This window comes from Malus domestica, chromosome 15, assembly GCF_042453785.1.
Source record: "Malus domestica chromosome 15, GDT2T_hap1".
NCBI lineage: Eukaryota > Viridiplantae > Streptophyta > Magnoliopsida > Rosales > Rosaceae > Malus > Malus domestica.
In genome coordinates, this window is record NC_091675.1 from 1,799,930 (window position 1) to 1,820,574 (window position 20,645).

Here is a 20,645-nt window from a genome sequence, read left to right on the forward strand (position 1 = left end):
AGGCAAAAAATTAAAGGGAAATTTTATTTGAACTCATGCAACCTCTTTCTATACCCAGCTTAAATTTTAAATGAAAAGTGTGTTTTTTTTACCCTATTTCATTATTACCATGAAGTAAAAAATGAATTTAACAATAAAACAAAATTGTATCAATGAACCCAAAACCTAATAATCAAACTCTTGCTATGATACAACCAAAAAACAAGCAAGATCCATGGTGAAAATCGCAGCAAATGAAAGGAAAGCAGAATAAAATATTTACCTTGCTGGATACACATAATCATAGGATAATAGCTGGTAATGACACTTATGCATAAATCCTTTCTCTTATCCCACGAGTAGGGACTGTCTTCCGTCTGATCTTCATGAAAATTGAAGGCCATCGCTGTCAAAGAAACACTCATTTTTTGGTTCTTCAGGTGCAAATCTCAACCTGCTCTTTTATTTGTTACATGATCAATATTTGTTGCTGCATCATGCTCCACGAAAAAGAAAGGAGCATGTGAGATTTCCTTTGTTTACTCCATTCTTGTAAGCTCAGGGGAGCAGATTCTAAGAGATGACGAAGCTCCAACATTAAATAAAGAGGAGAAAGCGAGAGGAGAGAGGGAGAGAGGGAGACTTCGCCATCACCGCAATCAGAAAACTAAGAAAGAACCCAAATTCACTAAGTTAATATCATGAGTGTAAAGATAAATTTACATATTGAATTGAATTTGTGAGGGTAGTTTAGGTAATAAATTTGGGTTTAAAAAGAAATTGATAGTTTAATTAAAAATAATATGGGTGTAGTGAGTAAAGGTGTAGAGATAGGTTACATGGGTTCAAATAAAATTTCCCAAAATTAAAAAGAGTGTGTGGAAGGTAAAAATTGTGTGTGAATAGCATTATCCTGTTTTAATCTATATTTACGGAGAGATTAGAACTTGAGTACAAAATTGGTACTTTACCCTAATCAATTTAGCTACGGCTGATCAGCATTTTCGTATTATGAACTTTTTTTTTCCCTTTTTCAGATTTCGGAAGAAACTTTAATTTTTGTTTTTGTATTTACAAATCAATTGTATGTAGCATTTCTTTGCAATCAAAATGATACATATGTCAATTTAATTATGTGCAGTTGAATGAACAAGAACTCGACCAATCATAATATGACACGTGGCTACAACGTAAAATCTGTCATAGGGATCCAAGTGAATTGAAATGTCCCCAGGCTTCCTGCATTTGCCCAAACCAAGTAAATAAATAAATAAATAAAAGTTACCAATTGAGTACAAAAATTCACCACAAGAGCATTAGTTACTGACCTGCAAGATGTCAAAAACTTTTGCTGCAAGGTATTTGTGATGTGAAGCAGCACCTTTCTGCTGCAGCTTATCTGGGTGCAAACATAGCAGCGCCCTTTGGTACGCTCTTTTAACGGAGTTGCCTTCGATTATATCTACAAGAGGTACCGTCTTCCAACCGCTCTCTGGCCAAAGAACCTGTCGTGATTCAGTTTAAACCCGAATCAGTTGCTAACGAGTAGTTAGGCATCAGTCCTAGTGACAATGAAACGGTGAAGTTTATGCCTTGAAGCATACTACTATGCAATATCCGCGGCGACTTTTGAAGATGGAGCATATTGAAAGGATAAACAAAACGAATCAGTGCTTACAGTTTGCATAGTGGTCAGCAGCGAGCGAATGTTTCCTTCCTTCCCTCTTGACCACTGTCGTATCTTAGCATCAATCGCCTGCAGTTTATGGGATAGGACATTACTGCTCGCCGGAAACTGTAACAACATGCTGTGTTTGTTTGTTATGTATTTACCTGGAATTCTTCACGATTGTTGCCGGGTTGTGGCGGCAGTTCTTTTTTCTCATCTTCAGTTATTTCTTTCATCTGTCAACATTGTTCGCGTCAAAACTTTAGTTACTTGTATATTTTAAGGCATAGTATGTAGAAACATAATCGGCATGGAACCCTGAATTCGTTTACTTCAGTCATAAATACTGCACCAAATGATTAAGTAGAGAATGGACGAAAGAAAACTTATTCATAGAAAACGAGTGGAATTTATAAGAAAACAGGAAAAGATGAAAACAAGTTCTTATATGGAAGAATTACACACCTGGAAAGTTTCCGTAAAGGACTCATCTGCATCTTCAATTATAGGCTTGGATCCGTCGGGAACTGATCCTGTCAAAACTCAAAAGGTATAAGCTGTATGTCTTTCATTAGACCATCGCTAAATATTCACGTGAGAGATTGTAGAAGTACATCATGTCGGAATTCATGAAAACCAGAGTATGATATGGAATTCGATTCACATCAAATATCACTGAACTACTCCATGTATCAAATATCACCAAATATCATCAATTTCGAGTACTTTTGTACACCAGTTCTTCATCTACTTGAAGCTTTAGCTAAGGTACATTCCTTAAACAAGATTAGGAGAACTAACCGGTACTTGATGCAGGGGTGTCCTGCACGGGAGCATTATTAAGCATAAAGCTAGCGGTCTTTGCTTTACTATATTCTTTCTCTAACTGTTTGAGATCTTCCTTCATCTGGAAAGAGTAGAAAATAGAACATTATACTCAGAAAAATGTTGAAGAAAACATATTATTCGTTTTTGGCTACGTGAACTCAAACCAGTCTAAATTGATTACCTTGACGGAAGCATCAGAAAATGTGTTTTTCACATCGGACTTTTGTAAGTAGTCGTTCATCCTTGTTGCAGTAATACTCGCTTCATTCTCTGCTTTGGGAGCGCCTTTATCCATTGTTCTAGAGCTGTGACTTCCAAGATTCCTACCATCATATGTGGGCTTACACAAAACTTCTTGGTTGAACATTTTAACAAAGTCCTTCACCTTACCCTTAACTTTGCTTCTCCCGAGATTATCTCCTGAGTTCTTCGGTGAACCTTGGAAACTTGCTTTAATAACTTCAATTTTAGTCGAGGAACTTCTTTTTCTGTCCTCATGTTTTGCAGTTTTATTAGCGTCAACATCTGCAGATGATTTAACCACGACTTCCTTTTTACTACTCGTTTTAGTTACCTCATCATTGCCTGCATATGAAAATTTAGGCGTGGTGTCAGCGGTGGTACGTGATAACAGTTATCTCGCCATTACAGTTAATAATTTAACATACCTTGTTGAAGATCGTCATCAAAAAACAAAGAACGAACAGTATTTAGAACAGGCTCGTGAACTCGTTCCATAAGCGCAGGAATTTCTTTCTGTCGGTCTTCAGAAGAAGCTGTTTGAAGTAAAGGATGAGGCTTTATATCTTCACTTTTATGGAATGAGATGGTATTACCGGAAACATCTCCAGTAGTGTCCAGAAGGCTGCTGATGGTTCCTGATTTAGTTACGGGAAGAATTGCTTTCTCAACAAATTGTTGTGGATCGACTTTATCAGGAGTGATTTCATCAAGAAGCAAGTCATTTTCTTGTATGTTTCGTTCCAAGGTAGGGGACCTAGCATCGGCTAGTGGATCCTCATTGGAGAGAAAATCAGTATTAGGCAGAGTGGATTTAGGCGATTCCCTCCGCGTGCTCTCAGTAGCAGCGCTTTCCTTAGTGCTCGAATCTTCCTCATTTTTGGTTCTTTCCTGCACTCTTGAACCATTCCGTCCCCTAAGAGGTATCACGATTGGCACTCCTTTGCTTGCCCACCTGTAAATTGAGAAATGAAACTGAAACGGACTGCTAGAAGTTGGATTTTCCGAACTCTTTGAATCCTGTTCCGAGTTCAGTCCTGTGTCTGCTTTATCAGATGTAGCCAAGCTTGAGGACCCCTCACCAACAAGAGAAAAATCTCGGGATGAGGAGCTCTGGCGAGTACTGGATCGAATATCATTTCTCGACTCCTCATGAATTGCTTGGTTTGAAAATCTCGAAAGAGAGCTCGTATGAGCAGCAGAACCAAACGCAGGCAGGTCCACCACCCCTTTGCTAAATCCGTCAGGGAGGCTGAGAGATTTTGAAGCAATTAAGGTAAGGAACGCATGATTGATTCAATATGCAATGAACAAAATTAATTCAGTTTTAAAGGAAAAAAACATCTAAAACAAAAGGTAAACCACATTATTAGCAGCTTTTCAAACATAATGCATTTCTTCTTCCTCAATATTCTATGGTACCTGAATTGTGCAGGCAGTGAAGAAGCCGCAGAGGGCTCGGGTTTGTGCAGCAGGGGGTGGGCGGGGCTTAGACCCTGGGAACCTGGCGCCGAAGCAAAAGGGTCCCTCTGAAGCCTCCTGGGACTTGAACTGACAGAATGATTTCCTTTAAAGATGTCATCAAAGAAGTCATCGCTCTGCGTCCGTCTTCTATTCACAGACCCTTCCCCAAACACCGGCTTCTCAATCAAACCGGACGAATCATCATCGTCGTCGTCATAAGCATCCCTTTTCAATCCGCTGCTCTCGGTAGTTTCACTGAAGCTGTACCTCATATCGTTAGTGGACGACCGCCTCGGCGGGCCACCAAAAACGTCATGAAAATCCACGTCCGAGTTTTTGGTGGGAGTGTGGGAAGAAGAACCGGAGTTGACGAACGCACTCTGAGGACTGTAGCCCAGAAGAAGGCTCTCCCGCTGCGAAAATCGCTCCATTTCGATCACTAACCAAGCCCCCGCTAACAATTCATCGAAACAAAACTCGCAATGAGAAGACAATTTGAATGAAAATTTGGCGGGCAACTGCTCATGAAATCTTTCTGGTTCAACGAAACAGTTGCAGAGGAAGATTCTCGATTCGGCTAAATCGGAATTGAAAGGGAGAATTTAGGAGACTGGGGGCATCAGGTTGGGAATGTTTCCGTGGGATTTTGAGGCCACACAAAACAGTAGCAAGTAACGCGGAATTTGGATGGGAATGTTTGTGGATAAGTGGAAGAGTCCAAAAGAGTGAGGGGAAGGTATTGCCTTATTGGGCAGTTGGGATTTACGATATTGTTTTGGTACTTGGTAGGCACCCATAATCTGTTAATTGCTGTTGCATTTCATGGATCTCATGGTGGGAAATTCATACACAGATTTCAGAATTTTGTGGCCCTAATATATTTGATTATATCCTTCAAATGCAAAGTTAGCACTTCGGGTGATTTCAGGCAATCTATGATCGTCACACTACCACATGGTATTACTAATCTACATGTAAAAATGGACAACAGTAACACCACGAGGCAATGGTACGGTTTCTCCCGGATCATGAATATTACAGATTTACCCAATGCATTTAGCTCGGGCGGCTGCCCCGTTTCAACAAGGTTGTACATCAAACACAAGGTCGAATTCATAACCCAATCAAGCAAATATGCAGAATTAAAATACTAGCAACGGTTAGTATGCAAAGCAGTCGATGATGACAAACCCTTAAGTTAGATTTCTTGGTATAATATGATACAGAACAAAGGTCATCCCAGGGGATACTCTGTGAAACTCAAAATTACTATCCATACAAAACCAAAACTTGAATGGAACTCAGGGAAAAAAGAAAGAAAGAAAGAAAGGAAATGCTTCGAATTGGTCTCATCAGGTGCAGTCGATTTATCCTAACCTGTATGGCTGTATCAATTGAAAAACAGAGCATGTGTACGTAGTTTTTGGCCCGTCTGTTGAACTATACTACCATTGAGAACCATCAGGGAAAGGTTCCAGCGCATCTTGCTTGCCGTTAACATAGAAATCCATAATTGCCTGCATCCTTGGAAGTTTATCCGGGTGGTAATTTACATGAAGGATTACTGGTTTCAACCTTTTCAAATTAGCGTCTTTCCTGACCGTCTTGAAGAGGACCTTGCTATTCATGAAGAGATAGAAATCCATTGTTCTCTTGGAAGCATGAAGCCCATTGTACCCCGGATGTGAAGGGAAAAATAGTTCCTCGTTGAACACTGCTTGGTCCCATGCTTTTTCTGGCCTAGAGAGTCGTTCAGCCACACGATCCAAAAGCTCAATTGCAGGAAGCGTAGGCCTTATGTAAAAGAAACCAGAGTTATAAACCCATATCCTCATTGTGTGAGCATATCGAGCCCACCCCATAGAGGGTTCGTCAAACACATCATTAAATCCATAAGCTGTATAGTTATTGTGACCATCAGTCATGGACTCTACATCAGAATCCCGGTAGAGATGATTGAACGGGTTCTGCAAAAATACTATATCAACATCCGAGAGAAGAACACTGTAACCTAGTTGCAGAAACTCCCTCAAGATACGAAATTTCAACCCAGACACCGCATGGTTACCTCCCGTCTTCCCAATTGAATCAAAACCCTCATCTGGATCTCTTTTGTATACAGGAACACCATTAGCTTTGCAAAATTCTTCAATTTCATCATCTAACCCTACAACTAGATAATTGGTTATACCAACTTTCTTGATGCTAGTAAACCATACCTCCAACATGCTTTTCACATTTGAATTCGCAAGTGCAACTATAAGCTCTTTTTGTACTGCAACTTCCTCCAAGATCTTTGCCAACCTCGGATTCACAGATTCATCAGGAACAACTGCCGGGTTAGTTCTCAAGCCCTTGACGGTACCAAAAGGGCCAGCCTTATGCGGTTTACCTAACACAGAAAACTGTTCGTGTGCATGATCCTTTCCTTGTTCAGACAGCCGTAGCTTTTCAGTTAGTTCCTGCACCTCCTTCTTCAGCTCATCATTCTTGTCCGACAATGATGCAATATCTGACCTTAACGCAGTAGTCCGTTCTGTTGATTCACATTGTGATGAGCTAATCTGCAAGCAAAAGTAGCATAGCCAACCATATGACATCGTTCTCCTATTTAAAAAATTTTGATATTTACAATCTGTGAGCTTAATGCAAACTAAGCATTGTTGCTTTTGAAATAAAAGCACTTCTAGCGCAGAAGTGCTTTCTGCAATCCCAAAGAACACTTCCTAACTGCTTATGGACTAAAATTGATCTGAATCCAATTTCTCAGAAAAATGTAAGCTTTAGATGTAAGTTTAATTATCAGCTTAAACAACTTAGCAAATGCAAACTAGCAAATCAAATCATTAAATGAAGCGATTAAGATATGCAATTAGCGGTAATGCCAAGGCGAACAGGCAATGAGAGAGTAAATTAAGGAAGCGAGATTCGAACCTGAAGATCCGATTTCCCAAATCGGCGGTTTTGGATAGGCGGATAGGAGCTCAGGAATCCGTGAGGAAACAAGAAGGCGAAGACGCAACCCAGTAGGATTCCCATGACAATGGCGGTCACGATTCGAGATCCACGAAACGACTGCGTCTTGTCCCTCATCAACGACCCCTCTCTACGACCCGCCATCATTCCCGCCTTCTTCCCTTTCTCCCGAGTCGTGCGCAGCGGTTGACGAGAAAGAACGGAAATAAACCGATCGTCGATTAGTATTCTGCTGGCGGTTGTGGTTGCGGTGGAGTTGCCACTTCCCCTTTCAAAAATGACAGCGGAGCAGCGAGGTTGCTCTCTCTGAGAGACTGAGGAGAGAGAGGCGATCCAGCGGGCAAGGATTCTGTGCTTTGCGTGTAAGGAACTAGAGAATCATCATTGGCTGTCTTAGTTTGGCACATCGGCCACGATTCGCTGTTTTTTTGGTGAAGTTTGACTTTTTTTGGGGTTGGCAGTTACTGTAGTTTGAGTTTAACCAGGCCTGTTAGAGAAATTTTTAGTTGTGACGGTAACACAAATAATACATTACGTATTTTCATGTAAGTGGTGGAAATTTTTAATTTTTAAGTTATTATATGCTACCATTTATATGTGAATACGTGATGTACCACCTCGTGTGACGGCTACATTGAAAAATCTCTCAGCCAAGTGGGGCTAACAGCCTAACACCTCAAGTCCATTGAAGAAGGTTTTACTTCACATGTAGGGTAAATAATACTTGTTATGCATATTTTTCTTCGCATCACAATTTATTACTGAACTAAAACATATAACGACGATGAATTCCTTTCATATAAGTTTCTCTCTATCTTGTGGGCCTAAACATGAAGCCCAGTAGGCCTCACACCTCAAGCCCACTGGGCCTTACAACTCAAACCCCAATTGGAACATAGCTAGTAGAAAAATAGTCATTCAATACTGTCCCTCCTTTTCCACACCCCTTCATTATTTTGGGGTGTGATATCCACACACCCCATTTTACTTCTCACACACCTTTCTAATTTTCGGCCGTCGGATCGGATAAATTGAAGAAGATCAACGGATATAAATTAACAAGGATGTGTGAGAAGTAATTTGAGATGTGTGGATAGCACATCCCGTTATTTTTCCTTTCATTTAGGATAACGTCATTCACAGACTAATCTTTACTTCTCATACTCTATTAATTGTTTGCCATTTATATTTTTCAATTCATTCGACCGATGGTAGAAAAATTCTAAAGAGAGTATTGAAAGTACAATTGAATGTTGAATAGCGGTATCCTTCATATATTCGATTAAAATGTTTTATTTTTCTTCTTTATTTTCTCTTTGAGTTATTAATAAACAACTGTGAGGAGAACAAGAGAAAAGACAAAAGATGAATATTAATTAAACGAAAAAGTGGAAGAAGAATATAATAAAGTAAAGTAATGTCATGACAAAAGTAAATGGAATGGAATTTTATCCATGTGAGCAAAAAGGAAGACGAACAGAGGCAATACGTGACAAAAGCAATCCACTTTGCTTGTACATTAGCCTTGAACCGCCATAGAAGAAGGGAAAAATGGAAAAAGAAAAGAACAAACGTAGCATATACAAGAGAGAGAGAGAGAGAGAGAGAGAGAGAGGGTCCATTTGTCTGTGTCATGCATCATTTGAGCTGGTTACATATGAAACAACAACAGTTATATCATCAAGCTTGCCGCCATAATAACGGAACCCAGCATCTTGAGCGGCTGTGGAGAAAGGCGTCTGCCGGTCTCTATCCTGTGCTCGTTGGCGTGCCAACGCTGCTATCTTCTGTGCTGTCACCTGAGGCCCTAAGCCAGCTCTGATGGCATGAACTACCACTGCGGTTATCTCGTTGTTGTACAAGTTGTCGAACAGGCCATCCGTTCCTGCAATTATAACATCCCCCGGTGCAACAGGAACTGTAAAAACCTGAATCAAACAAAACCATCTCAGCTTGTGATATGCACGACAGTCATTCCAGGTCCTTTGAAACATTAAATGAAATATCAAAAGATCTAGTACACGATACTAATAAACCGTGGTAAAAAAATTGGGAAACATTGCTCCTGACCTGGCCAGAGCTAGGTAGATCACCGTTGTTTCCGCTCTCCAGTTGATAGGTAAAGTTAAAATCATGCTGTTGCACAGGGGATCTAAAGACGGTGCACCCATCTCGAACCACTATAAACCCACTATCACCTAAATTAACTGCATGAATACCCTGCAGTGAGATAGCAAACAGTTAATACAAGTCCCCAAATAATCAGTATGATAAAATAGCATTATTTTCAAATCCTTGCAATCCAATTAATCTACAAAAACCACTACAAAAAAGAGAGTAATGAAACAGAAATGTCGGAGCCGAGACTTCCAAAGTTATTTTTACTACAAACTTCATCACTTCAGCATGCGACATCTTTTAAAAGGCCTCACGAGAATAGATATTTGTTTTTGATACCTAGCATGAACCATAGTATCACTTTGACAGAGGTAAAAGGTTCTAACTAAACATCCTACTTAGAATGAAGAGAAGTTCCACACCTGTTCAGTGAGTGCTATGATACATGCTGTTGAGGAACCCCTGGCTTTCGTGCTCGAGTGAGCTTTCTCCAATACCCGAGCAGGGTCAACGGACCCCTTCGGCTCCTCCTGAACAGCAGCTACAGAATTAGACATCAGTTCTCTGGAGTACAATCCGGAATTAACACCAAGATCTGCCCAGCCACCAACACCATCTGCAACCCCTATTGCTTGTTCATTCGCACAAATGAAGTGAGCATCCTCCCCGCCAGTTTCCTCTTTGTCAGGATGGGGTAGGTAGTATGATCCAGAAGTTAGTTTTAGGGACTTTCCATCTGTAACCTCCCTATAATCATAGCAACATATGTTTAACAAATGCTAAGACTTATGCACTACTTAAAATAAGACATTAAATCAGGGCAAAAAGTTTTCCACCACAGAATACTTTATATTCCCATTAGTATTTACAGAATAAAGTACCAACACATGCAGGTTATTATTGAACAAAATATATGAAATTAGCAGAGAAACTAATTGTGATTTGTGAACACATATAATAGGTTTAGTGATTTCTCATCAAATCCAGAAACCTACAAAATGTCCTAACTATATAACTATTCAATTTCTCATTATATCCAACTTTCCTTTAAATTAAAGGCAACCCTAGTCGCAGGATGTATGTTACACAGAGAGCTAGAGAAAAGGAAATCAGTCGAGATGCGCGCTTAAAATAAAATAATATGCCACTACAACTAGATAAGACAACAAACAAAATAACATCTCAAAGACAAATATGACAAAGCATTTGAGATAAAAACTGGTCTCTAGAACTTACTCATTAGATGAATCTGCAGAACTTGAAACTTGGTCCTCAGGAGCAGAACTATCAAAAGACACGTCATGGGCAGTCCCAGTAGATAAGCATGTAGATGAAGCATGAAATTCCCTTGACCCGGATCCTTTACTTAGGGAGGAATTACACAATCTTTTTCCAACTTCATATATGAAATACCCATAAATTGCATTAGTGTTGGATTGCCCACCTTTTTTCAAACTCATGCTAGCTGTTTGAAAACAGTCGGAACTTCTTTTGTTATATAATGTACAGGCACTTTCAGGTACCACTGAATGAATCCCGCGCCTTGAAGTTAAATTATCTGGGAAGCATCCCCCAAATAAAGTTCTAGAACCACAGGCAGCCATAGGTTTATTCTGCAACTTGCTTCTGGCCACAAACTGACTGGGCTCAGAAAGCACACAATCGATATGATATCCACAGACCTGAATTGAAGGCCCTGACACAGACGGAGTTGAAATAATGCGCGAAATCTCTCCTACAACAGAAATGTTCCTTCTTTGGTTAACTAGCTGTGAATCCGATCTTGCAGCGAAAACAATGCCTGGTGAAAACAATGCTTGGAGGTCTGAAATAGTTGAAAACGATCTCGACTGGAACAACTTAGAATTTCCAAACAACAATTTGCCCTGCCCAATTAACCCATCTACCGATTCCTGAAGCGCTCCTTCCTGCCCAACAATTGATCTCTGCAACGCAGTCCTAATCTTCGACAAATATGAAGATGGCATCTTACCCTCTTAAACGAAACAGCTTAGCTTCAACCCCTCTATTGCATATAACACAAAGGCCACCGCCGTACGCAAAATTAAATCTCATAACTATATGCACGTCTAATCCTAGATCCACATGATCCCCTGTCGTCCGCCGATATATCACAATCGTTCAGACTGCTGAGAAACGAACACAAACGGTGCACGTAATCAGTCATCGAAATTCCTATCAGCACACAGCCCGCAAACAAATCTCCATATACACAAGCAATCAGATATATCTCCATATAAACCAGAAAATTGAAAATTAAGAAAACCCAGTAGCTAGCTAACATGTATCTTATCAAGCAGAGGTGTGTTAGGCCAGTTCGCTCGGCTAGCCTACCCCGGTACTTTGGAACACAAATCGTATAGCAAAATTCAAATTCAATTTCCTAAAAGTAGGCAAAAATTCATACTTAAAATAATGAAAAGGTAGCTGAAATCAAAGAAATAGAAATCTCACCTAGCTTAGCGGCCATCGGAACCGAAACCCAATCCAGAAAGAGCAATAAGTAGAACCCTAATTTCTCCAACTCCCAGAACTCGGCAATCGCCTCCAACGGTTAGAAAAGTAGACAGTCCCAGAAAATCCTAAATGCACGGGTTTTATGGTAGGGTATTTTCACTTCAGATTGAGCGTTGAATTCACTGACCATTTAACCACTGCTCTTACTGATATTTACGGAACACTACAGGTAGTTTATGATCCGTGACGAGGGTGGTTTGGTAATTGCGGTGACGGCTGAAGAAGTGAAGACTTTTAGCTGAAGTTTTTAGACTCTTTACCATATTTTTCATGATTCTTTTTTTTTTTTCCAATGTAATAGGAGGATAGGCTAGTGGTGCGTTGCGAATATACTTTTATGTTTTGGGAAATTATGTAAAAACCCCCCGGATTTTACTCTCATCACAAAAAATCCTCAATCATAATCATATTTTATTTTTCAACTAGGTTTTCGTTATCTTAAATTCAGCGCTTCTTCACTATGGTCAATTCTAACATCGATTAATATTGTTACTGAACTTTACTACAGCACATCGATGTCGTCTATGTCATAAAAATTCATTAAATTTTCTTTCTGTGTGTTGATGTGAGAGTAACCACACTAATAAAGTTGTATCTATTTTTCGTAATTTTGATTAGATCGGAGTGAAAAAAATTTGGAAGAAAATAAACGATAATGGCCATACACGTGTACCATGACAGGCTTGAAGTGGAGGATTGGTTTTCTTCTGTTCAAAAGGTGGAAGATGATCAAAAGTGAAAAGTTGGAAGTAGGATACCGCTAACAATTAGAATAAATTGGTGGTTTTTGAGGTGACGTTAATACTATCCAAAAGATTAGGAGGGAACTTTTGTCATTTTATATGTGATTAGATTAGATGTGTAATCACATGGTTATGCTTGAACAATTATATTCCTCTCTATTTGTTTAATCATTACACTTATCCTATGTTCTCACGTGTAACACTAGTTTTTTTATATTTCATTATGTTTGAACAATTTTGTTTATTTCCATATTATTTACTGTATGTTTTCACACACTTATTTCTTCCGTACAATTATATTCCTCTCTATTTGTTTAATCATTACACTTATCCTATGTTCTCACGTGGAACACTAGTTTTTTTATATTTCGTTATGTTTGAACAATTTTGTTTATTTCCATATTATTTACTATATGTTTTCACACACTTATTTCTTCCGTTATGCTTGAACCGTTATATATATATATATATATATAAAATATGAAATTCAAGGGATAAAGAACATTAATTTATTTTGTATTTGAAGTTTTGAGTTCGATTATCCTCTCTTCCCAATGTGATTTGTATCAAATAAGATTGAGCATTACTGGACATAATTCTCAATTACTATGTTTCAACAACAAATCTCCCGGGAACTTAAATCTGCAAACTACAAAAAAGATGAGCTCGACCAACCTAGTTTAGATAGAACAATAGTTTGAAATTGCATGCCAAACATTAGACTATTGAAAAATTCATGGAATCGATGACTATCATCTCAGCCATCTTCAAATGAAAATGCATTTACTTTTATCTCCAACTAGCCTCCATGCACGCGCTCACGCACATGCATTTACTTTTATCTCCAACTAGACATTTTTTGAATCACGAAGTGCTATGCGCGATTTACATGTTTTAAATGTATTTATTAATATATATGGAAATGAATAATAAATACATTTAATTAAAAAGGTATTTTAACTAATCAAATCAGCTAAATCCATATTAATAAAAGCGGTACTTCAATTTCCATTTACATTTTATTGAATTTACATTAAGATTAAAAAAATAATATTTAATAAACAACTGATTGCAAGCCCATGGTAAGGCTAAGCCTACTCCCTCCCCTTAGACCATCTCCAATCCTTGGGCTAAAAGCCAAATTTTTTAGCCCGAAAAATTTAGTTTTTAGCCCAGAAACATCTTTTCTGCTCCAACCCTTCTACCCTAAAATTTTAGCCCGAAATTATTAAAGAATGAAATTAGCCTAAATTTTTTTCTTAAATCAATTAAAAAAAATATGTAGATTATTGTAAATTAATTTTATGAACATTTTAATCTAAAAAATTTAAATTCCGATAAACATTTCGCATTTAGCCCGGGGAGAAAGCTGGGGGGTATTTGGCCCAGAAATAGCATTTGGCATTTAGCCTAAAATTTTAGCATGGGTTGGAGAGTGTTTGGGGGGTGGGTAATTTGGCTTTTAGCTCAGGGTTGAAGATGGTCTTAGTGTAGATAACATCATTTGTTGAAAAAAAAAATTATCATTTGACAACTAATTGAATCACATTATTATGCGCATGCGAAAGACTTTTTTTTTATAACTGGCACCATGCACCTTTTAAGTGTTTAAAAATTAAGAAATAATATTTAATAAACAACCGCATGCAAAAGACAATTTTTGAATCACAACGCGCTACGCGCGATTTAGACATTTTAAATGTATTTTATGTGCGTGAATTGCTTCAATATTTTTTTATTTCGTTATTTTCTTTTTTTATCACGGGCAACACAACATTCATGATTTTTCTAATTTTTTATTATATTTTTCTTCTCCATTACGTGGGCACCATCAACTTTGTCATTTGTTTATTCTTTTCTCTCTTCCCTTTAATTTTTTTATTCTCTTCTCTCTCCCCATTTATATTTATATTATATTTTATGATGACCAAATTACCAACTTGCCCTTGCATGATTTGATATATTACTTTGGGCATGTTTTGAAATTTTTTGGCTGAGGGGCAATTTGGTCCAATTACTTTTGTTGAAGCCGGTGACACCAAATTGAGACTTTGGCTTTATATATAAGAGATATGTCTTTATATTAGAGAGTTACGCATTCCAATTCAATACTTACGAAACGAGTTTGTCGAAAGAAAAATTCATTTATATGTATTGCACAATTGATAATTGGAATAAAAAATTTATATGGTGTAGAATATGCCACATCATTTTGTGCACAAACCTGATGCACAAATTTGGTTTATGTAGCAACACCCAATTTGAGTTGAATAGTAACTCTAAGTAGCCGTGGTAAATCTCAGTACACCAAAAAATTGCTCAACAAACAAGAACGGCAAATTGACACGTTTTAAATGGGACTCATAACCAAAATGAAAATCAAGAAGCCAAGTTGAAAGAATATAATAAATTATTGATTTGCAAGTAACTCTGAAGGACATAAGTTGCATGCTAAAATTTTATTGCATAAATTAGTATGATTTAATCAAAACAGGTCTATATATGTTGAAACATACATTCTTTGAGCACCCTGAAACAAAACTTCTCAATGTTCATAGTCAAGCTTATTTATTAGCATCAACAACAATAAAGCCTTATCCAACTCAATAGAGTCGGCTATATAAATCATAAAACGTTATTATATTCGGTTTTGCACCAAGTTTCGTCTTCGAAAAACCTCCAAAATTTTCATTAGCATCCATTCCCCAAATTTTGTTGTCGGATAACCTACAAAATTTTCAATTTGCAACCTTGGTGAAAATGATCTGAGTGCCGTACTGGGGCTGTAAAGTTAAAAAGAGCATTGGGCCATGAACATATGTTGGTGACATCCTGAAAGAATAGCGCTGGATGATGAGTGCCAATGCTAGTTTTGCTTCAACCACGGCCGCAGTTTGACCTGCGCAGATTCGAGGCCCCAGGCCAAATGGGATGAACGAGGCTGAATGCCTTCGAGACTCCAAAAACCTCGATGGATTGAATTCGTGAGCATCTTCTCCCCATATCTCAGTGTCGTGATGGATAGCGATCAACATCAGATAAAGTTGTGCATCAGCAGGAATTTCCAGGCTCCCGAGCTTAACCTTCTTTGTTGCTTGCCTAGGTAGCATCGGGGCTGGAGGGTAGAGCCTGAGCGTTTCATTAACGATCATAGTTATCTGTTAAAAAAGTAACAGAAAATAAACAAAATGTGAGGATCCAGCAACTTGTTTGCGTAATTTAAGTGCTAATTTAATCCAAAGTGCAGAGCAGCAGTGATACAAATAAATAGGAATGGATTTCGTTATGCTGGCGAGATTGAGATAGCTGTATGAGCTTACATTCTTGAGGTCATTTAAGTTCTCTGCAACCGGGAGCTGATTGTCTCCGAAAACGCAGAATACTTCTTCCCTAGCTTTGCTTTGCCATTCCGGATGCTGTGCTAGAAGTAGTAGTGCCCAAGTCAAAAGATTGGCGGTTGTTTCCTTTCCTGCAAAGTAGAAGGTTTTGCATTCATCTATAACTTCCTGTATCCCTAACTTTTCGTCTTCACCATCCGGATTCTTGTACGGCGTCATTAACAGACTAAGCAGATTTCTTGAATCTCCCTTGTTTTTGCCATTTTTCGCAATCAACGTCCGTATGGATTCACTACTTTCCTTGTCTAATCTCCACCTTTCTCTGTTACTCTTGGTAGGCAAAAACCTGCATGCCAGAAAAAGCATTCAAAGAGAAGTACCTTGTTGAATTAAGAACATCTCAGTAATTAGCAAGTATACAAACTAAGTTTTTTTTTAAACGACAACAGTGAGGGTAACGAAGGTTAGGAGAACATACAAACATATACATATATATATATATATATATATATATATATTATATACATACACCAACAGGGTTTGAAGTAGTCCACCTGAATCCAGGAATGTAAATGCTCCTTTCTGCCTTCATGCAAAGATGCATTTGTTGTTCTTGCAAGTCGAAAACATGTTTTCCTTCCTCGAAACAGCTTCCGAAAGCTGTCCTCGATATGACATCTCCTAAGAGCAGATGAAGTTCTTTGTGCACATCCAACTCAAACTCTTCTCTCCCTCCTCTTACATCCTCCCATTTCTCCAACATCTTCATTGTACTCCCCACAATCTCAGGAACCCAACTCTGTTGTATTAGAAACATCATCAACACCACCACCATTCACATCAAATAATATGCATGTGAACCTAATACAACAGGCCCTTTATTAAGAGGGATTACATTTTTCTGTAAAAATAGGGTCATCTTGGATTGATTTTAATGAAATTGTATGGTTAAAATTAAATCACAGACCATACAATTTCATTAAAAGTTAATCTAACGATCAAAAAGTGTTCTCGTTTTTTTCAGAAAAATGGGATCCCTCTTCTTAAAGATTCCCTCAAACATTATCGTTATGTAACATATATAACGCAAATAAATTAAAACGCTAGGTAACAGTGCGATACCTTGACACGCTCCATAGTGAAAGCCTGGTTTACAATCCTTCTGTGAAAAGCCCACTTATCGCCCTCGAGCTCGAGGAGACCCCAGTCACCAAGCAGATACTTAGTCAGAGGTGTAGACGGGATCCTTCTAAACGACCCACCCGAATTGAAAAGGATTTCCTTGATCGTATCCGGGTCGGATATAGCCACTCGGGGCTTCAACCCGAACCAGTAGACGAAATTCTTCCCGTACATGACGGACCACTGGTGGTAAAATGGGGCCACGCGTTGAACAATGTTGTGGTGGAAAGCGAAAGGCTTGGAGAGAGCCTCCGCGAACATACGGCCGATCTCGGCCGAGTTTCCAACGACCGGACGGTAGGCGGGGCCGCGCAGGCCTTGCTTCTGGAAATGGGTTTGTGTCCTCAGTGGGACCCATATGGTCGAATACACAGATTTGAAGAGGAGGATAAGAAGAAGAGGAAAAATCACAAGAAGTAGAAAATGCATCGTGAAATCAGAGAGAGAGATCATACACTCGCACTTGCAAGTTCTTCCGTCTAGAATTTGTTTTACCAAGACTTTTCAACGGGCTTAAAATGAAAGCACTTTAAACAAAAGCTCTTGTGAACATAAGTGCTTCGCCTTCAAACAAGAGTTGAACTTTCTGTTATAACATAATGGCTTTTGCTGACAGCAGAAGCTGATTTTTGGCTCTTTTGTTGGCCTGAACTACTGAAGCTACCAGAATGAAACTTGAAAGACTAGTTAAGTGTGGTTCGAATAGTAGTAGTAAGTAATTATTGAGTGGTTGTGTGTGTCGATTTTCAAGTTTCAGTAGGAAAAAGTCTTTAGGGAATCTTCAAAGTCCTCGATCGCCGAATCGGCAATTATTCAGATGACGCGCTTCTGATTGAAAAACACAACAGTTCATAGGAAAATTCAAACGTGCTTCTGGTTGCTGGTTTGGTATTAACCTGCTTTGAAAAAAAACTACTTCTGTTATGTTGTGAGAATAAGCTGCTGTGAAATAAAATCGTAGAGTGTTTGGTAAACTTTTTTGTAAACATGCTTTTGAAAAAAAAAAACAGTATTATAATGGTTGGTAAACTTTTATGTAAAACAGATGTGAAAAAAAAACCGGTTTTTCAAAGCTAGGTTTTGCAGCTTCTTGTTTTTGGCTTTTTTCACCAAAAAAATGGGAAAAAAAACTGAAACTGAATGTTTACCAAACATAAAAAAACAAAAACGGCGACGTTTCAAAGACCAAAATTAAGGATCCAAAACGGGGACGTTTCAAAGACCAAAATTAAGGATCCATCCATCACAAAAACAAAGAAGCTTTCTCCTCTACAGTTCTACTACATATATATGATATAATCAGCACAAAATACAGAATGCAATTCTGTCTAGAGCAATGAAGACCTATCGGGCTTTCTATCTTGTGCACCTTCCCACGTTTCTCGCTGCGAACTCCCACCTCCGCCGCCACCACTTCCGTATGCAGTTGCAACATTTAAGGCACCGCCGCTGCCACCGAAGGAATTTAGGAAAGCAGAAAATCCAGCTGCGGAAGCGCCACCTCCACCACCATTACCGATGCTCAGCCCAAGAAGGTCACGAGTCATGGGCTGGCCCCCGAACGACGAAGGCGGACCCATCATTAGATCAGTCAATTCGGCAGCATTTGCAGTTGAGAGAAGTTCAAGCCCTAGCTCGGCCCCCACGTGGGCAGCACCACCACTCTCTTGCTCCTTGTTCCACTGCAATGTTGTGCTATTTTCTTGAGACGGGGATGAGGTCGTGGACAACCCCAACCCACGAAGCAGTGAGGCGTTCGATGTCGTAGCACCCATTTGGGCTGCCTTTTGGAGCAATGCCGTGGCGGACATGGCAGCGGGCTGGGCATAGTTGCGGTGGTCTTGATCAGGTGTTGGGAAGAGTGAGGAGCCATTGCTGGAGAGGTAAAGAGAGGAGGAGGAGACAGTGATGTGGGTTCATTAACGGAGGAAATTTTAGTAGAGCCATCTGGGCGGCCCAATGCAGATATTTGATTGGAGAATGAGGACAGTAGCGATGTTTGTTGTGGGCCGGGTGGCTGTGTGATTAATGCTGAGGCGGAGGAAGGTGCAAATATGCTTGCAAATACACTACTACCATTGTTGCAATTTCCAGTCGAGGTGGTGGCGGTGGTGCTGATTGCCGTAGTAGTTAAGCATGACGTGGGCGGCGCCGGAGGGTACAGGCCAATTGGGTTCTCTGGCAAATCTGTAACCACCAGAAAACTATCAAGCAAGTATGATCATCAAAATATAAAAAGCAGAATGCAAGAAAGTGGCGTAGTCATGAATAAAGCATAATTTGTTTAAATTTTTTACCCAAGCCTTTCTCATTGGAAACAACCTAAAAACTTTGAAAGCTTTGTGCTTTATATGCAAAAGGAGAGAGGAGAAAGGAGATGGAAGCAATAATGGCGTTCTTTCTCCTCCAACTTTTTTTCCATTTTTTTTAATTTTATTTTTTTGAACCCTAATTACCTCGATTCCTGAGCTCCCATGTCAATCGTGCATCCATCCCTTTTTCCTGTCGCCTTGGGACAACTACACACACTCTCTGTCTACATCCTCCATACCCATACTACTGTGAAAGTTGCAACTTTCCAAAAGCTTACTCACCCACGGAGAACGACATCGAGGTAGAGACAAAAACCCAGCCATAAAATACCACCACCCCAGCCTTCACTAATACTATTTTTATTCTGTAATATTGAAAAACGGGCAAGCATTGAAGACGGAAATGGAACTCCCTCTCTAGAATACTAATCAAACCTATGTATTTAAGACTTATGTAATTAGACGGAGACCCATATACGTAGGTTAGGCCAGTTACTCGCAGTGTGGCTGCCCTTGCATTGAGTTTGATTGCTCTCGACAAACTATGGTGGTTTCTTTTTAACGAAAGAGATTTAGAAGAGCGAGAATCAAACTTGAAATCTAACATAGCTTCAAATCTTTAATTATTATCGTAGTTCTAAGTTTAGTAACTCCGCCTATGTATCTTACATTGCCGGTCCCAAGCCCGGATAAAGGAGGAGGGGGAGGGCGTCAGGTAGTCGACAGCCGGCACTCCATGATCACGTCGAATCCTTATGAAAATGAATCCAGAACAAAATCGCGCTAAAGCTAGGGTGTCACCCGTAAGTGGCGCGCTGTGTGGCCCGAGCACAGTGATAAATGAGCAAGGGTCGCTGTATCTCCATCGGCACCCGGATGCAGTGTTAAATGAGCAAGGGGGCCATAGAAACTTCTTTTCGAACGACTCCACCCAAAGTTGTTTGGGAGCATATGCTCCTATCAACTTTACACGGGACACACAAAAGAAGTACTTTGATCTTATTAGACAGGGGAGGGTGAAGAAGCTAGGACAGAAGGGTAGAGTTCAAGAGAGCAAAATGCGTTTAGGAACGTGGAATATAGGAACCTTAACGGGAAAATCTATGGAAGTAGTGGAAGTTATGGTGAGGAGAAGGATAAATATTATGTGCCTACAAGAAACTAAGTGGGTTGGTAGTAAGGCAAAGGATCTAGAAAACTCAGGGTTTAAACTTTGGTATTCGGGCACAAATAGAACGAGAAACGGTGTTGGCATCAT

General features: G+C 39.3%; 4 protein-coding genes and 1 pseudogene across 6 annotated transcripts; all 5 read right to left on the reverse strand.

Moving 5' to 3' along the window:
* Positions 1-1,017: 1,017 nt before the first annotated feature.
* On the reverse strand, positions 1,018-4,981 carry LOC103440415 (J domain-containing protein required for chloroplast accumulation response 1). 2 transcript variants are annotated; one of them, XM_008379096.4, is made up of 9 exons: positions 4,139-4,981; positions 3,145-3,968; positions 2,658-3,061; positions 2,450-2,555; positions 2,114-2,181; positions 1,813-1,884; positions 1,658-1,735; positions 1,308-1,484; positions 1,018-1,218 (listed from the first exon to the last, which is right to left on the reverse strand). In XM_008379096.4, exons 1-9 carry the CDS (start codon positions 4,609-4,611, stop codon positions 1,180-1,182), a joined length of 2,241 nt encoding a protein of 746 aa, XP_008377318.1. In that variant the 5' UTR covers positions 4,612-4,981; the 3' UTR covers positions 1,018-1,179. The 2 variants fall into 2 exon arrangements, 1 of the variants encoding a protein (XP_008377318.1); XR_011576192.1 differs by lacking the exons at positions 1,018-1,218; positions 1,308-1,484; positions 1,658-1,735; positions 1,813-1,884 and having other exon boundaries at positions 2,111-2,230; positions 2,352-2,555; positions 4,139-4,836.
* Positions 4,982-5,360: 379 nt separating this feature from the next.
* Positions 5,361-7,556, reverse strand: LOC103440416 (arabinosyltransferase RRA3-like). The gene is made up of 2 exons (XM_008379097.4): positions 7,115-7,556; positions 5,361-6,744 (listed from the first exon to the last, which is right to left on the reverse strand). Exons 1-2 carry the CDS (start codon positions 7,301-7,303, stop codon positions 5,626-5,628), a joined length of 1,308 nt encoding a protein of 435 aa, XP_008377319.1. The 5' UTR covers positions 7,304-7,556; the 3' UTR covers positions 5,361-5,625.
* Positions 7,557-8,532: 976 nt separating this feature from the next.
* On the reverse strand, positions 8,533-12,082 carry LOC103440418 (probable protein phosphatase 2C 55). 2 transcript variants are annotated; one of them, XM_008379098.4, is made up of 5 exons: positions 11,750-12,082; positions 10,511-11,424; positions 9,697-10,021; positions 9,227-9,376; positions 8,533-9,084 (listed from the first exon to the last, which is right to left on the reverse strand). In XM_008379098.4, the coding sequence occupies exons 2-5, from the start codon at positions 11,260-11,262 to the stop codon at positions 8,788-8,790; spliced, it is 1,524 nt and encodes a 507-aa protein (XP_008377320.1). In that variant the 5' UTR covers positions 11,263-11,424; positions 11,750-12,082; the 3' UTR covers positions 8,533-8,787. The 2 variants fall into 2 exon arrangements, with proteins under 2 accessions (XP_008377320.1, XP_008377321.1); XM_008379099.4 differs by having other exon boundaries at positions 10,511-11,421; positions 11,750-11,883.
* A 2,904-nt stretch (positions 12,083-14,986) lies between these two features.
* Positions 14,987-17,955, reverse strand: LOC103440419 (cytochrome P450 734A1-like). The gene is made up of 4 exons (XM_070813835.1): positions 17,016-17,955; positions 16,448-16,692; positions 15,876-16,239; positions 14,987-15,713 (listed from the first exon to the last, which is right to left on the reverse strand). The coding sequence occupies exons 1-4, from the start codon at positions 17,526-17,528 to the stop codon at positions 15,294-15,296; spliced, it is 1,542 nt and encodes a 513-aa protein (XP_070669936.1). The 5' UTR covers positions 17,529-17,955; the 3' UTR covers positions 14,987-15,293.
* A 340-nt stretch (positions 17,956-18,295) lies between these two features.
* On the reverse strand, positions 18,296-19,568 carry LOC108173831 (zinc finger protein ENHYDROUS-like; annotated as a pseudogene).
* Positions 19,569-20,645: the final 1,077 nt, after the last annotated feature.

Excerpts from the sequence above, each read along its gene's own strand:
- LOC103440415 (XM_008379096.4), bottom strand. The coding sequence starts at position 4,611 with ATGGAGCGATTTTCGCAGCGGGAGAGCCTTCTTCTGGGCTACAGTCCT. Across the intron at positions 3,062-3,144 it reads TGATGACGATCTTCAACAAG|GCAATGATGAGGTAACTAAA; the intron begins GTATGTTAAATT and ends TTTCATATGCAG. Across the intron at positions 1,885-2,113 it reads CCTTTACGGAAACTTTCCAG|ATGAAAGAAATAACTGAAGA; the intron begins GTGTGTAATTCT and ends CAATGTTGACAG.
- LOC103440416 (XM_008379097.4), bottom strand. The coding sequence starts at position 7,303 with ATGATGGCGGGTCGTAGAGAGGGGTCGTTGATGAGGGACAAGACGCAG. Across the intron at positions 6,745-7,114 it reads TTGGGAAATCGGATCTTCAG|ATTAGCTCATCACAATGTGA; the intron begins GTTCGAATCTCG and ends TTTTGCTTGCAG.
- LOC103440418 (XM_008379098.4), bottom strand. The coding sequence starts at position 11,262 with ATGCCATCTTCATATTTGTCGAAGATTAGGACTGCGTTGCAGAGATCA. Across the intron at positions 10,022-10,510 it reads TCTGCAGATTCATCTAATGA|GGAGGTTACAGATGGAAAGT; the intron begins GTAAGTTCTAGA and ends CTATGATTATAG. Across the intron at positions 9,085-9,226 it reads ATCTACCTAGCTCTGGCCAG|GTTTTTACAGTTCCTGTTGC; the intron begins GTCAGGAGCAAT and ends TGTTTGATTCAG.
- LOC103440419 (XM_070813835.1), bottom strand. The coding sequence starts at position 17,528 with ATGATCTCTCTCTCTGATTTCACGATGCATTTTCTACTTCTTGTGATT. Across the intron at positions 16,693-17,015 it reads TCACTATGGAGCGTGTCAAG|AGTTGGGTTCCTGAGATTGT; the intron begins GTATCGCACTGT and ends CTAATACAACAG. Across the intron at positions 16,240-16,447 it reads ATTTACATTCCTGGATTCAG|GTTTTTGCCTACCAAGAGTA; the intron begins GTGGACTACTTC and ends TCTGGCATGCAG.